The sequence below is a fragment of the Lutjanus erythropterus genome, chromosome 3, assembly GCF_056507025.1.
Source record: "Lutjanus erythropterus isolate fLutEry1 chromosome 3, fLutEry1.hap2, whole genome shotgun sequence".
NCBI lineage: Eukaryota > Metazoa > Chordata > Actinopteri > Lutjaniformes > Lutjanidae > Lutjanus > Lutjanus erythropterus.
In genome coordinates this window covers 31,951,127-31,968,552 of record NC_139319.1, presented here as the reverse complement: position 1 = coordinate 31,968,552, position 17,426 = coordinate 31,951,127, and the positions used below count along the sequence as shown (strand labels likewise).

The following is a 17,426-nucleotide window of genomic DNA, read 5'->3' as shown; positions in this document are numbered from 1 at the left end:
TGATGCAAATGTCCCCTCAGATAAGTAAGGGATATTATACAGTGAGCAGGTCATTATTGCAAAATAAATTTAGACAAAGGGGTTTATTTGTCACAGTATCCATTATGCCACAACAAGTCTGTTCTTCATGGCATCATTCTGTTATCCAGAAATAACATTCCTTAGCGTGCTGTGCAATCAACTGACCTATCAGATTTTAGTATTTAACGAAGCTGTGTCTTGAACATAAATAATCAAAATATGATCACTTACTGCAGCGAAGAAAAGTTTACCAGTGACACAAAAATGCAACAGACAAAAAGAGCGATTAGCGCACCGTGGCAGTGACAGGTGTACCAGACCTGAAGTACATGAAGTGATTCATGTGACACAAGTCCCGTCATGTTAAGCATGTGGTTAACATTGTGAGTTGGTTGCAGTTTGGTTAGGTTTTGGCACCAAAACTTTTTGGTAAGGTTGAGGAAAATCATGGTCTGTGTTTTTAAAAAATGTATGTTAGGTTTTGTAAGGGACGTCACTTTGGAAATGTAACTTAAGTAACTTAGTCAGCATCAGTTTAGTCATCTCTTCAAGAGTTAAGGTCAGACCCATCTTGAGGCCACCTAAAATCTGATAATATCAGTTTGTATAATATCAGTTTATATAGAATGTATTTTAATTAAACAGCTTTTTGTATTTTATTACACCTGAACACTGATTGCGATCATTGTTGGATGCTGCTGGGAAATATCAGGGTCCTGTTTTGGGGTTAATAAATGACATGATATGAGACTGGTGGTTAAACTCACATACTTGCTGATACCCAATCCAGGCTGTACTGGAGGAATTTCGGGTACTGGTATTAGAAACCCTAGTGCTGTCACAGTGTTTACAGTATTTCTTATTTGGTGAAACTTTGGTGAAAAAGTTACGCGTCAGTAACTTCACACTAGAAAGAGTTGCTTGTTATGTGAACAGTATTTCTGATGCTTAGTTCATTATAGTATTTCTACATTTACATAAATAAAGAACAGAAGCAGCTTTCAAGGATGTAGTCAACATAAATGTGTGGTTATATAAATGTACTTTGTCACAGTTAACTCCACTAAAACATTAATTTAGTCGTGCTATTTCCATGGCGATCAGTGTTTGGATGACACAACTGACTGACATACCTTTAACATAATACCACACATCAGTCAAGGTAAACAACAAACAGAGCCTCTTTGTTGAAGTGTTCACAGGAACCTCTCTTAATTACTCCTATATGTTAACTGAAGGTTGTGAGGAGTTAATTGGTTCAAAGCAACTTCAAGTAGCTTTGGCATTAGTTCACCAAAAAGTCAGGAGTGATTGATTACACAACTTAAAGGTTAAATATTCACTACTGGAGAATGTGGATTTTATTCCTTCTTCCCACAGGAGGCTAAAATAGAGATGACTGTGATTACTTAACAGAATAAACTAAAAGGTGAACTGAACCAGTACAGCACCTACAAAAGTGTTACCATCAGTACGACAGCTTGCAGTCTTAACTGTGAAATACATTTCTCTTAATGCTGCTGCCTCCATCAAAGCTGGGTTGAACCAACAAGGATTAATTTTTACAATTGATTAAAGCATGGTTTAACTTTTAATGAGTCTTTAAATGAGTGAACATTTGGCGCCTTCAAATGGAACTTGTGAGTTTACGACACGGGAAGTCATGTACACAATATGTTTGTCATTCAAGTGGTTAAGTCATGAGAACATGGACATCAAAACTGTCTGCGTCCAGACACCACCAAGGCTAACAATTTAGCTAATGCAAATGCAAAATATTAACATTTTACTCAAATATATTATACAATTATGAATAATACTCTACACAACAAATGTTTTAACATATTCACAAATCAACCTACACATTTACTTCCATGAAAACATAAAAAAAACCCATCAATACTGGAGTTTCCAGAAAATTCCCACTTTGGAGGTTGTGAATACCACAAGAGGAGGGTATTCACGTAGCCCCTTATCATGAATACAGTATACAGCCCTATTAAAAGGGATAGTTTGGGTTATTTGAAGTGGGGTTGTATGAAGTAAGTATTGATAGTCGCCCCCAGGTTGTAGACCAATCAGGAGTACTGGTGTATGAACCTCAGCAATGTAGAAAATATATATTATAAATATTATATAAATTATTATTACTCAATATTACTAATTTCACCTAAGGTGTTTGTTTGGTTTGGAAAGAGCCATACTTGGGTCATATAACTGCAGTTTCCCGTCGGCAAATGCTGTCTGGTGGCAAAGTAAGGTGCTGAAAATATTTAAAATAGACTATACACTTAAACTGATATTGATGTTTTTAAGAGGGCCATTTGTAAGAGACTGAAATACCTTTTGTTGTTGACCAGCATCTACTGTAGCTAATACACCGACCATCTGATTCAAATAATCCAAACTATTCCTTTAAAGGCAGCAATGGCTGCTAAAACATCAACATGTTAACATTGTTACCATGAGCATGTTAGCACTCTAGCAATAGCAATCACAGCTAGCGTGGCTGTATATTCTTAATCTTGTTTACTGTGTTGTATTGTATTGTACATTACCTTATTAAACAACTGAGACAGTCCACATGTTAGTAACTGTAATATATCCCTTAGGTAATTGTTTACCCAATTTCATACCTTACTAACATTTGTTACACATGACTGTCACCCGTACCTGTATTGAGCTTTACTAAAGCATTCACATGCATTCATACATTCATGTTCATATTAAACTTCTGCACAAAACGTGTTTAACATCAACCAAGAAATGCTTGAGGTAACAGACACGCGTCTGAGCTTCCGATAATAGCTTGATTCAGCGTCTTTTGTCTGAGAAATGTCAATAAGTTAAGGGGTTGAAGGCAAACAAAGACAGAAGATAAAATATAGCTAAGGCTGTTCACATCCAGCAGGACCAGACTCTCTAAAAATGACTATGAAAACACACTTCACCCAAGAGGATGAACTCAGAAAATCGATATCTCATTTCTTTTTCTGTCATTTTCAGTTCTCCCTTTTCAGACGAGTGATCTTTTTTCTTAAATAAAGCCATTTGCAGAATATGTTATCTATTTGATGAAGCACAAAGCATCTACAACGCCCGCTATAATTATCGCACCATTCTCTTAAAATGAGCCACAAACTGTGCAGCAAAAGAAAAACATGTTGCATTCTGATTATGGTTTTGTTTTATCCATTGTGCACGACCTTTTGTATAGCAATATATAGCAATATATAGCAATAAACTATTTCCAGTTCCAGTACCCTTTCCTCTGGATCACCGTTGTGATTACAGAACAGCTAATTAGAGCTTTTCAATTAAAGCTCATGCCATAAAAAATGTAGGTTGCACTTTACAGTTCACTAATAAGATGTAACAAGCTCTACTTTGTATCAAATTAGACAAAAACTATAAATAATATGATAAACAGTAGTTACACCCTAATTATGTTATTATACATCTAGTGGTACGCTAATTATCCTCTAATAGAAGGTCCAAAAAAAGGGTATAATGTTGTCTCATAAAAAATACATTATTTCTAGTTCTCATCCATTTTGATACAAAGTATGATTTGTTGTTTTTGTTTTGTTATATATTAGTGCACTGTTATGTGTATGGCGTCTAACTGGGTTTTAACACTGTCTGATAAAGAACATATTATTTCTGTTTTTTGTCTAATTTCATAGAACATACAGCTTGTTATCTCTTATTGGTGTACTCTAAATTAAAGTGCGACCAAAATCTGTTTAGTGTGGTCCATAAGAATTACAATACTTAAAAATACCTGTAAAATATGAATGAGTCTTGAACACAACAGCATCCAGCATGTCTCTTCCTCCTGTGTATATCCATCATCTGTCCACCATCTCCCCTCATTCCCCCCCCCCCCCTCTCACTCTCCCTTATGTTCCTCTCTTTCTCCCTCCTTCTCATGGGCGTCCTCCCGTCTGCGGCGGTGACCCTCTGCCCCTCTCCTCCTGGTTCCGGGTGAGTCAGCTCCCAGGACCCCAGCGTCTTGGCCTCGTTCCTCCCTGTCCTCTGCTCCCATCTCCTCCACCACATGCTCCTCATCCTCCTTCTCCTCCTCTTCATCGTCCTCACTTCTTTCAGAGTCTGACTCATCGGAGTTGTCCTCTTCGAGGTAGCGGTAGCCTTTGACCTGCGGATACAAACATTATGCTGATGACTGATACGAAAAAGTGAGTATGCTCTTTAATGTGTTTGCACTCACCTTTTGGTCAGCAGTTAAATGTTTTTACAATAAAGCTCCGACTATAATAAGACTTCATTCATTCCTGCACAGCTGAAGGATTTATTCCATCGAGGGCTGGTAGAGCGTATGACAAATCACTGTTTGTACAAGATTAGATCTCATCACACACCAGGTCTCAACGGAAAATTCCTGACTTTTCCTGGAGGGAATAAAGTGCTTACATGCTGGAGGCAAAACTATTGTTTGCTTCAGAAAACTCTTATCTCATTAAGAATTGAAGAAGAAATTGCAGATCTCTGTTGCACAGTGAAATCTGATTGTCTGCAAAGCTGCTGAACTGTCGCATATTTTCTTTGGGCTGCAACTAAAGATTATTTTCATTATCAATTATTCTGTAAATTACTTTCTCAATTGATGTCTTGTTTTGTCCACAACCCCAAACATTCAGTTTACTGTCATAGAGGAGTAATGAACACAGAAAGTAGTCACATTTAAGAAGCTTGACTTTTGTCATTTCTTCTTTTAAAAAATTCTGAGACCAGTTAAAAAATTAACAAAATTGTTGATGATTAATTCAATAATTGACAAATAATCAATTCAGTGTAGCAGTTCTAATACAGTATATACATATATAATAGTCCTAGCTAGGGTCAGCAGTTCTCCTCCTCTGTTGACAGCCCGAGTTGAGCTCTTCTTCCCTTTCCTGAGTTTTTTTCACCATGTTAGATGTGAAAAGATGTTTCTGGTGAGTGAGTTGAGTGAGTTGAACTAATTGTAAAAAAGTTGTCCTCCTTAGTCACTTGGATGGAAAAACATGGGAAATGAGGTCCAGGTTGAAAATGCAGAATTTACCCTTTAAGTAAACTGCTGTCTGAACCTGACAGCATGAATCAGATTAAGGCAGTCATTTGTGACAGATCATGACTGGTTACCTTGTGCCGTGGCCGAGGGATGCGAGGTAGTCTGTAAGACACTTTATTGGCCAGGCGACGCTCCATCGTCCAGTAACAGTAGCAGGCCAGCAACAAAGTGGCCAACAGGATGGAGAGTTTGGCCTGGAGGAGAGCGACAGAAATGGGTGAAGATGATGAGTCTTTTTTCAGGGGCACTACATTTAACACACACATTAAACACTGTCTAAACACACACACAGTCATACCCTCATTGGCAGGTTGGACCAGAGGTAGACGATGAAGATGGCGATGGCCTGCCACCAGTGATAGATGGTGTAGACAAAGTCCAGACGTTCTTTTTCCTCAGCATACAGCATACCGAGCAGAGCTGACAGAAACACACAGAGGTGTTCATGAGGACATATGTCATGTTAGTGAAGGCTACATACAGACACCTCAGCCACAGCTGTGACTTACTGCTGACGCCTGTCTTGTTCAGGGCGGTGCCAAGTCCCCATAGCACAGAGATCACCAGCAGAGGACCCTCCAACTCGGGTTTGTTCCATCCCAGAGGCAGCGCCATGAGAGCCACCAGCAGCACCCCGTGCACAAAAGCACCCGCAACCAGACACAGCCAGCGTGGGAGGCGGAGGAGGCTGAGGGAGAGGGAGGAGAAGACGGAGCAGGAGAGGCCATACACCACTATCAGCAGCCACAGTTTTTTCAGGCCCAAGACACAGACGCCGTACGACTGCAGAGGCAAAGAAAGAAATCAGGTAAAACATATGAAACATATTTCATATATTAACTGTCCCCGTCATCTGTGATCTGCAATTTTGCATTTCTAACTACACAAAGACGCTAACAAAATTAAGGAATGCGAGTCAAAGCTACTCAAGACTCTAAGAAATAAAAGTGCACACTAGAACCATAAAGGGTTCTTCCACTTGTCCCCAAAGGAGAACCCTTCTCGGCTTCCTGAGAGGTTCTACAGACAACCTTTCTATGGTGTACATGGTTCCACTCAGAACTCTCTCTAGGGGTTCTATCCAGAAACTTTTCACTTTCTAAGGGTGCTAACAAAACCCAGCCGTTTTTGGGGGTTTTTTTATCGAGAACCTTTTTATATTTCAACAATTTCATCTAGAACTCAGCCACGTCTATCAAGAATGCTACTTCTTCCAGCAATTTCATGTAGAACCCAGCCAGGGTATTCTATCAAGAAACCTTTTATATTTCAAGGCTTTCATCTAGAACCCAGAAAGGTTGTTCAACTGTGAACCCTTTTATATTCAAAGGGTTTCAACCTGGTTGTTCTATGTGATATCCTTTAAATATAAAAGGGTCCATAGATTTTGTGTAGAACCCACCCAGGTGGACCTAATATCAATATGTATTTCATCAGCTTTTCACCTATAACCCCCTTGTCTTCTGAGGGTTCTGCATAGAACCCTCAGAAGATGGTTTAAGGAATGCAATCTATGTTACAGTTAAATTATTTAATTTGAGAAAGCATCTTTTATAACCCACACTTTGAACAACTTTTGAAGAAGGGTTCTTTAGATGCAAATGGTTTTTGGTAGAACCTCAGCCCTTCAGGAAGAACCCTTTTGGAACCATTATTTCTCAGAGTGTACAGGTCATTGACAGCACAGTACCAGGGAGAATCCTGTGACCGCAAACAGCTGTTCAAATCCGCTGTAGATGAAGAAAGGGCAGAGCAGTCGCAGGCGGTAGTCTCTCAGGTGTTTGAAAGGCAGCTGGAAGATGTTTCCCCAGCCGATGCTGCGAAGGTCAATCTCCTCAGTCGGGCGGTAGGCAGCGCCGCACAGCACAAGGAACTGTGGGAAGCAGCAAACAGGAATAATGGAATATTTATGAGTGATTGCTATAGTTTGTGTGTGCTTTGTTCTGAAAAATATGGCAGTTAGGACAAAAATAATCAATCTGAAAGACAGCACACAATAAGAGAACTCTTGAATGCCTCTGGGTCCGTCTTAAATTACTGAGATCAGTATTAACAACAACCCATTTTTCTATAGATTTCGATTGACAAAAATCAATTTCTCAAGCCTTTCTTCCAAATTGCTCTGAAGTGTATGAGGGTGTGGATTTGAAAGCGTGTTTTCTATGTTTTGTGATAGACTGTGGCACAATGCATGCTGGGATAGGCTCAAGACCAGTGCATCCATGAACAGACTGAACAGTTTTTAAAATTAATGGAAGGTAATTTCATGCTGGAATTACTTCTGCTGGCTCTTACTCAGCTGTTGCTTCACAAAATTTTAGAAAATGAACCTCTGGGGTGGGTTCAACCCGTCTTTGTTTACTCTGGTTGAACTGAACTCTGGAGCGTTTACTGTCTTGGTGTGGTTTGTTTGGGTTGGTGTGAATGACATGGCAGTGAATATTATTTCCCCTCATGTTCGTAAATGGGTTAAACACAACAGTAGAAATACCTTTTAATATAATGCAGTCCAATTCAATTCCACTGCAAACTACAGCCTCAGTGATAAACACAGTTAAATTATTACTTCTCTGACACTGTCAATCAAAACTGACCATTATCATCTTTGCAAAGGTAGACTTAGTGGCTGAGCTGTTCAATTCGACTGCATTAGCTTTTTGTATCTGCTGTAACAAAGTAGCCACTGTGTGAATATGTTCGTTTGTTGTGACGCCCCAAACTGGAAGGTTCGATCTTACAATGATCATGGCGAGGAAGGCAAAGCCCATGAGGACGCTCTCCACCTGGATGAGCAGCATGGAGCGAGGCAGGCTGGTCAGCACGGTGGTGTTGAAGCCAGGGATCACTCCGCTGATGTTTGCTCCTGGCAGAGGAAGAGGAGGGTTCAGCCATCAGAAAGGAGGTGAGGGGAAGCAACCAGCAGGTTTCAGTCCTGTATGTTTCTCACACGTGACTGCATCACTGCAACCAATGGCTCAAATGTACATTGAAAAAAGCTGAAAATGAGGATGCTAGTGTGATCATGGCTTGCTTTTCTGAAGGTCACGTGTGAGACACGTGATGTGTGAAGCTTTGTACAGTTTTACTTCCTCCCATGGTTGTTCACAATAAAAAGGAATCATTGTAAACAGAACTAGCATCATTTTCAAGGTTAAACATGGCAGACAGAACTTTTCAGCTTTCAGTGGAAGCATTGCATTTCACTAATGTCACAGCAGCTTTGAGAGGTTAACTGATGCTTCCTTTAACACCTCGCTGCCTAGTAAAGCACAGTCAATGAAAGGTATACAGTATGTCAGCTTTGCACATCTACTTGTATTTCATGCACACCTAACAAACTGTTTTTACCGAAGCCATCTGTCTAGGACAGGGATTCTCAGGGTTTTGATAACGGAGTGCCAGTTTAGAGAGCCACCATGTGATCCAAGGGCCCCGCAGAAAAACTTGTTGTAGGATTTGATTTGTAATTTGTCTCATGATGGCATTTTACATTAAATTCTTTGAGCACCACATTCACCTGTGTGCAGATAAGGCAGACTGTATGTCCCTCGAGGTCCAACAAAGTAAGACTCGATCCATTTTTTCCTGAAACTGCTTTTTCTCCTCAACCATACAGCATATTTTCCATGGTGGATGTTCCATCTTACTTCCACATATAACTAACAAGTTGTCCACCAAAATCACTAACTTTAAAAACTAGTTTCCATGCAGCCAGTAGCTTTCTAATCTGACAGGTGCTTATTAGGGGAGCACAGTATGGCACAGTAGACAAATATTGTGTTAAAGGTAAGCTATTGAAAGTGAAAGCATTTAAGTACTGGAATGCAGATGATTAAATTATAATGCATTCAATTCATGTCATGTTTGAAAGCTACACAAAATGCTTCTGACGGTTCACACATGGTGGTCTAGGACAAACATAAGAAATGAGCAATGCAAAAGTGGAAACTGAGGGGCCTTGCTTCGGTGTGGTTATTCAAAAAAAAAACTCAATTAAGGGAAATGAAACCGAATTTACAAACAGCCACTTGGGATAAGCAGAACATGCTGAAAACACAAGTGGATGTATTATCAAATTTTGAGGTTGTGCTGAGCGTCTCTGCAAATGGTTCCCTATAGACACGAAGCAACATAGAGGGCCTACTAGTCATTCTTCTCTGTTCTGGTTTCCACTAAATACTGACTGAAATTTATCTGGTGGTTTAGCTGCTAAATGCTCCAATATGTTCACCAGCTACTCTTTAACTTTGTCTGTCTGCTGTTTGGGGTCGGGTGGGTAGTTTACAGAAAGTTTTTCAGAGTTTTGTTTTTGCTGCAAATAGTTGTCTGCTTGCTGAAAAGAAGATGAATAAGAGCAAAGTTTGTGGAACATTCAAAATAACAAGCAAAGATCTGATAAAAGACTCTGTAGAGCTGCAGGGGAGGTGAATAAGATTGCTACCCTTGTGTCTGTACAGTAAATATGTACCTGGAGCCAGCAGCTAGTAAATTTAACTTAGCATTATGACTGAAAAGGGCTTAAGAGGTTTTGAGGTTCTGATAGGTGTATTTTATTACCTTTGGACAGAGACAGGCTAGTTGTTTCCCCCTGTTTACAGTCTTTGTACAAAGCTAAACTAACAAGCTGCAGGAGGGTGTCTTTCTTCACAGGGTCTTATGTTTTCAGGGTCCTGAGATCCCAAGGCCTCAAGGTCCAAGAGTCTTATGTTCTAAGAACATATGTTCCCATGGTCCTACTTCCCAAGCTCCTATGTTGCAAATGGTCCCAGGGTCCTAAGTTCCCAAGGTCCTATGTTGGTAGCGTTCTAAGTTTCCAGGTTCCTATTTCCCCAAGTTTCTAAGTTCCCAAAGCCCTATGTTTCCAGGGTCCTGTGTTCTATACTAACCCCTCTTCATGTGTTACAAAGAGCTGTGGAACATACCATCATGGGAGAGGAAATATGTAGAACTGCTGATAATAGGACCCTTGGAACAAAGGACCCTGGGAACATAGGAATGTTGGCTGTAGCTTCATATTTACCACACAGACATGAGAGTGCTATAATCTTCTCATCCAAGTCTTGGCAAGCTATTCTTTTGCATATCTCAATAAATGTAATGCACTGAATGATCACACCTTGCTTTGCCGACCTTATTTGTCTGTAATCAGACATCAGTGAAAGTGAAGTGATGTGTTTTTTTACCGCAGCCTTTGACGTTGCTGAGAATGTGTTTGTTGTCATGCAGGTAACGGTTGAGGACAAAGACCATGGGGAACTCCGCGAAGACAAAACTCAGCTAATGAGAAAGAGAGAGAGAAGGCAGGGGCTTGTGCTCATTTCTTTCTGCGGCGGTGCAAACGTCACAGCACACACGATACGAACTGAAACATCAGTGAACAAAAAATGGCTGATGACTCACATGGAAGATGATATTGAAGATTGACTGGAAGACGATGATGTAGCTGTGGCACGCTCCCCTAGGAAGCTTCTTGTGCTCCTGCACGTGATCTTCCCTGTAGTTGACATATTCGTAGTACTGCTGCGCCATCCTGCACGTGTTTGCAGACACATTCATTAAAAAAAACACACACACATACAAACAGGTGTGTCTTAACTTGAGGCCTGTGTGGGTGTGTATGCATTTGCCTGTGTGTGTCTGCACAATCACATGACTGACCCGTTTCTGTGTATGTATGAGGGTTTTATACTGATCTTCCACCCCTCCTGATGCACAGGAGGGGTGGAAGGATCCCTAAAATTCGTAGTTTGATTTGATAACAAAGACAGAGCCTTAGAATGTGCCTTACATGTCCATTTTCTTTTGCTTCCAGCATTTAACTTTATACAAGAGCTACTGCATACTAGAGGAATAAAAACATGGAATTTGGCCTGAGGGAACTGTGTTTCTCAACAGCATGGCATCACAAAAACAAAACAAAACAATGCTCTTACAAAATCACAAAAAGAAATGTGCTGACAAAAAATATCTCAGCTTGATAACGACAGCACCGCACAGTCCAACAGAATTTCAACCAAAGCGTGCCTGGCAGACTGCTCTGCGAGCGTCGCATTGATGGAAACAATTCAGGGTGTTGTTATTGTTTCTTCTCTTTGTGACTAGATGTGAAAACACTTGAAGCGGCAAATGATGCTTTTTTCGTGCTTCTTTGCTACCAGCTGACAAAACAAGACTTTGTAACTAAAATCTCTCATTTCACTTGAGGGTTGTAAAAGACTATACTCAAGTACATGCATTTACACTTAACAATGTAAATGTGCTTTTTAAATGTGAAACTAATGTATAACTTGTGGGTGGGAACTTCCTGTGTTCTTTGTTAAAGTAAGGGTTCCATTAAGGTCATTTTAAATCCAGAGAACCATTTTCGAATGAAAGTTCCTCAAGGGTTGTGGAAAGCTGGTGTCCATCTGTCATGCTGCTGATTCCACTCGTCTTATGCTCAATTTATGCTCAATTATCTGTTTTACTCATTAAAATTGTTTGAATTTTTTCTTAGTAAACAATCGTAATTATAGCATAGATTGTTAAAATGATGGATGACCACGATACACAGTCTACTGGATTCAATAATATTATGCGTCATCAGTAGAATACAATATGGTTCTGCACTGAAACCCTGAGAAGACAAGAGGGTTCTAGGTGAGAAGCTATTTTTGGATCCCCAGGATCGGTTCTAGATGAAAGCGTTGGAATATAAAAGGCTGTGAAGGCTCAACTAAGGAAAACAGAGTTTTTTTTTAACAGATTTGTAAGATATATGCATTAGTGCCCAGCCAATTTCACTTTCAATGGCCTATTTCAGTTGATTTGATCGATTGATTTACAGTCTAATTCAATCCAATCCAATTGTTTATACTGATGAATTTTGGCTGACAGTGTCATAGAGATGTGTGCTTTACATCATGGAGCCGTCGGAAGATGATAAACTGGCTATAAAGGAATGAAGAGAAACACATACAAGGAATATGACTGTAGTTTCTGGTCACACAGTTAAAAGTTCAGAAGATAACAACAGACAAACAGCCATTACAACATCTGCCTCACTTCATTCTGTCTCTCTGTCCCCGCTTCCACTTCCCTCAGGACCTCGCGTCTCCAACTGTCCACCAGCTCCCTTTTCCCAGAGTCAACTGATGATCAGTGTTCCTTTACGCCTCAACAGGCCAGCCTCCTGTCATGTTGAATCAGTCTGGCTTTTCTCTTTTGAACAAGTCATTTCCACTTACTGGATGATGTTGTTTGGTTCTGACATCATTCTCTGTGAACTTTACAGTCTTTTGTAAAGAAATTCAAACCAACAATCATCATTTCTTCTAATGTTTGATGAACAACTGAACCTTTTCACCATGATTACATGATTCAATATTCACATCAGCGAGCAGGTGGACAGGTGTAATAAAGTGGACACTGAGTGTATGTATATCGTTCCCGGTCCGCAAGTAACAAGAAATTGAAACAGCAGAAATCCACATTTGAGGCAATTTTGAAACAGCGTCACCATTCAAAAAGGAGAGAGGATGGGGAGAGGAGGGCATCAGCGCTGTGACCTACGTCACCGCTCTTTGCTAACAGCTTAGGGGAAGTTTGAAATGAAGATGGAGTCGTCTTTTATGTTAGTGAAGTTTAAATGTAGGTATCATTTTGGTCCAGTGAAGGTCAGAGCAACAATCTGAGAGAATGGTTATCCACTGAGACCTCAGCTAACTAAGCTGGTCGACCTTCAGTACGTTCTGTGTGAGTGTGACGTGACGAGGGTCAAGACTCTGCCTCTTATGGAACATCTTCCCCACCCACCCTTCCACGTCATCTTCTTTACCTGGTTATATAATTTCCCAAAGAGGCCCAGAACGGCACAATGGCCACACCGATAGCTACGGCCGATGGAACCAAGGTGTAGTAACGCTCCCAGTAATTGGTTGAGACGAAGAGTGCGTAGATTCCCGAAGCCAGGAACATCATCCACTTAGTACCTAGAAACCTGTGCGAGAGATAAATATACAGTTTATGACCAACCTTGATTCCAAACAATTTGGGACGTTGGGTGAAATTTAAAGAAAAACACAATGCAATGATCTGCAAATACTTTTTGACTTGTATTCACTTGAATACAGCACAAAGACAACATTCAAACTGATAAACGTTATTGGGTTTTTTTTTGTAAATATACACTCATGAATATGATGCCTGAAACATGTTCCAAAACAGTTGGGACATGAGCAACAAAAGACTGGGAAAGTTGAATAATGCTCAAAAAAACTTCTTGGAACATTGAAAAGGCAAACAGGTTAACTGGTAACAGGGGCTGGTATCATGATTTGGTATTAAGGGGCCTCAAAAGGTTCAGTCCTTCACAAGCAAGGATGGGATGAGATTCACCACTTTGTAAAAAACTGTGCGGGCAAATATTCCAACAGTTTAAGAACATTTCTCAACACAAAACTGCTGGAATTTAGAGATTTCACCATCTATAATATATAATATCATTTAAAGATTCAGAGAATCCAGAGAAATCTCTGGCCTGAAAACCAACATTGACTGCATGACGTATACGGGCTCGGGAACACTTTGGGGAGACTGCTGAAAGTAAACAGTTCATTGCTGCATCTAAAAATGCAAATAAAAACTCTAACATGCCAAGAGAAAGAAACACTGCAGACGTGTCTGGCCCTGAGTTCATCTAAGATGGACTGACGCAAAGTGAAAAGTGTGCTGTGGTCTGACAAATCCACATTTCAGATTGATTCTTGAAAATCATGGTAACTTTAAAAGTCAGCATCTGTGATGGTATGCAGGTGTGTTAGTGCCTATGGCATCATGGGTAATTTTCTCATCCGTGGAGGTCCCACGGATGCTAAAAGTTACATACAAGTTTTAGTGCACAATATGCTGCTATCCAGACAATATCGTTTTCAGAAACGTTCCTGCTTATTTCAGCAAGACAACACCAAGACACATTCTGCACATTACTACAGTGTGGCTTCGTAGTAAAAGAATTTGGGTCGTAGACTGACCTGCCTGCTATACAGACCTCCAATTGAAAACATGAGGTACGTTATGTAGCGCAAAATAGAATGAGAGATCCCAAACTGCTGAGTACCTTAAGTCGTACATGAAACAAGAATGGGACAGAATTTTACTTTAAAAACTTCAACAATTAGTGTCTTGTGTGACTGTGAGTGTTGTTAAAAGAAAAGGTGACGTACCACAGTGGTAAACATGCTCCTGTGCAAACCTTTTGGAACATGTAGCAGGCATCAAATTCAGAATGAGTGCATATTTACAAAAAACAATAAAGTTAATCAGTTTAAACATTAAATATCTTGTCTTTGTACTGTATTCAATTTAACACAGGTCAAAATGTTTTTGCAAATCAGTGCGTTCTGTTATTATCTACTTCTTACACAATGTCCCAGCTTTTTCAGAATTGGAGTTATAGACAGAACAGGTACAATCAGATAAAAGTAAAAGGTTTCATAATTTGTGTTTGTGTGTGTTTCCACCTGATGAGTATAGGAGTGTACAGCAGGCCTACGATGGGTGTGACGTTGATGCCCATCAGCATCTTCCGGTCGATGTCCTCCAGGCCAAGGTTGCTGTACTTCACCTCACGGTATGTCATATCATAGTGAAGTATCAGCTGCATCTGCAGGAGGCCTGTGGCACGCACACACATGCACACAAATGAATTCAAAAGAGCATATCAGAGCCATTTACACGTCTTCTCTCCAATCAAAACTCACCCATGTACACGCTGTACACGATCATGGCTCCAAAACTGGCTGCCAGAACATTCTTGATGACGCCGAGCCTCTTCCTCCTGTAGTATTTCCTCTCCTCCTCCTCCTCGTTGTACTCTGCCTGCGGGCCAAGAAACTCCTCCATCTGAGGATGGAGAGGGAGAAAAAAGTTATTCAACTGTTTGATAAGAGCAAAAGTGGTGGAATGTTGTCACGCTCATGGAGGAGTGTATTATCTTTCACTGTAAACCTGAAAATCACAGAGACTGGAGTTGCATATAAAGCTTTTCACAGGACAACAGGGGGCTCACCTGGCCCTGCATGTTGTCCTCTTCCCCCACATTCAGCAGTTCATTTACCGCACCATTAGGAGGCACTATGAGCTGATCATCATCGCCGATAAACTCTTCTCTGTCAGTTGCCTCCATCTAGTGACCAAAAGGAAAAATACAGTTGGTTCAGTGGGTTAAAAGTTGGTTCATAGCACCTCAAACATTCATTTAAATTAATCAATCACTTAGAATTAAAAGTCTTTGTTTTGTTTTTTGTGATATTATGATGTGCCTGTGGGAACTACAGTTGTCAAATCTCTTACTGTGCATACTAATCAGACTTATTCCTTAAAATTAATAACTTACTTTCTTCATGAAATGGAGCAAATAACTCATGGTCCTAGGATGACTTAAGGCTTAGAAAACTTTAATGTCTCCCGAGTGGCAATTTGTGGTACAGCGCAGAATATTTAGACACATTAAAAGCACATCAGACAAAAACAACAGTAGTTTAGATCATCTATTGCAACCGTAATAAATATCATCACGGTCCAGGCAGGCATTAAACAGCATGTCAATAACTATATGCCAACAACTGTCATAAAAGTAAGGCTCTGCAAAGCTATGTTATTTAGAGCTGCAGCAATTGACCAATTGTAATCGACAGAAAGAAAATTTGTTGCAAACTATTTTCAATTTTTTCAGTTGTTTGTTTCATGCAGAAATGTCAAACATTTGCTGTTTCCAGCATCTTACATATAAAGCTTTGCTGTTTTTTTGTTATTTATGACAGTAAAGGAAGAATTTTGGGGGTTTGGAGTGTTGATTGGTCACAGGACCATTTAATGCTCTGGGAAACTGTGATGAGCATAATCATAAAAATAATTGTTAATTGCAACCCTGATACTGTACTCTAAATTGATTAAATAGGACTAGGATAGTAGTATCTCTCCTCCAATTAAAACATTTGAGTTCCTGAAATAATAGTTACTGTATAGGAAGTCATAGATAGGTGTCATAGATAAGTTAAAGGTTTACAGTCTATATGTTGACCAACAGTTGCTGAATCTTTCATTTTGTTTCCCAGAGTTAATATTTTCTTTGGACACTACCTTTCACATCAAAAAAGCAAAAAAAATAACAACAACAAATCTGCAATACTCTTCCAATATCTCACAATAATACGACAAAATGGTGAAAATGCTGTATAACCTTTGTCTATATGAAACCATGTTTCTTTATGTAGCTCTTTGATCTCTTTTTAATATAAAACATTTTAATGAAATATTAAATAAAATGGAGGGATTAAAATAGTTGGCGATGAAGTTAATACTTGACAACTAATCGATCCATTGGCTAATTCCTACAACTCTAGTTTGATCATTGATTAATTCTGATAATTTTATTCTCTTCGGACCTTATATAAAAAAAATTGGGATTCCTTAAGACAAAATCTCTTCAAAGTGGAGGTTCGTCTCGGTGATTTACAGTGATGCTCTGTATGATTTTTTCTCCTTCATTTTAACTCGACAACCTTCGTTTCTATAAAAGAGGATATGGTCCTGAACATGTTCTGCAAATGTTAACAGTGAATGCAGACAGAGCTTGGCCTCGAGGTCAATGTCACACTTTTTTATTAACATCTTGTTTTCTCTCACTGGGTTATTGACAGACAGTTTTCCACTTTGTATGACCTCTGTCCCCACCAGCACGGTCTTTGAAACTCCCATGAATATTTAGACGGGATTTGACAGCACCTGATGAAACCTTTAACTTAAAATCTTGTTTTGAAGGGTAGTTTCACCTCTGTAATTCAGATGTTTCAGGCTTATCTCAGACACTGAGTGTGAGGCTTTACTTGAAACACTGTCTAACAACACACCCCTCTTTTTCACCACTTATCAACAGCTTGAAAAAAAAAATCACTTACCATTTGTTTTGCGCGGTGCTACTCACGGTGACCGGACTGAGAGACAGCAGGTTGTCCACCACCACCTCTGTCCCCTCTGTTACTTTCTGTCTCTGAAGTGTTTAGTTCTCCTTTTCACTGCACAGATGCAAGTATAAATACAAGTTCTGCGGGGGAAACGAAACTCGCTGTCTTCACTTCCTCACCAGTCTGTCCCACCGTTTGTCTTAAAGGGACAGACACTCTCCTCTCTGCAGACGGAGCGCCATTAAAACAAAAAGCTCAAAGCGCTCTTTAGTTTAAACCGCACTAATAAGACCTAACAAGGTACTTTGTATCAACTAAAAACGTGCCTTTTATCAAAATGCATTAGACCAGGGGTATTCAACTAAAACTATGGTAATATACAAAAG

The 17,426-nt window shown here is 39.8% G+C and overlaps 1 protein-coding gene across 1 annotated transcript; it reads right to left on the bottom strand.

Moving 5' to 3' along the window:
• Window positions 1-3,653: 3,653 nt before the first annotated feature.
• Window positions 3,654-17,046, bottom strand: unc93b1 (unc-93 homolog B1, TLR signaling regulator). The gene is made up of 13 exons (XM_084715836.1): window positions 17,035-17,046; window positions 15,144-15,260; window positions 14,836-14,977; window positions 14,596-14,749; window positions 12,912-13,073; window positions 10,496-10,625; window positions 10,279-10,372; window positions 7,834-7,958; window positions 6,786-6,968; window positions 5,605-5,878; window positions 5,394-5,515; window positions 5,167-5,289; window positions 3,654-4,180 (listed from the first exon to the last, which is right to left on the bottom strand). Exons 1-13 carry the CDS (start codon window positions 17,035-17,037, stop codon window positions 3,914-3,916), a joined length of 1,896 nt encoding a protein of 631 aa, XP_084571962.1. The 5' UTR covers window positions 17,038-17,046; the 3' UTR covers window positions 3,654-3,913.
• Window positions 17,047-17,426: the final 380 nt, after the last annotated feature.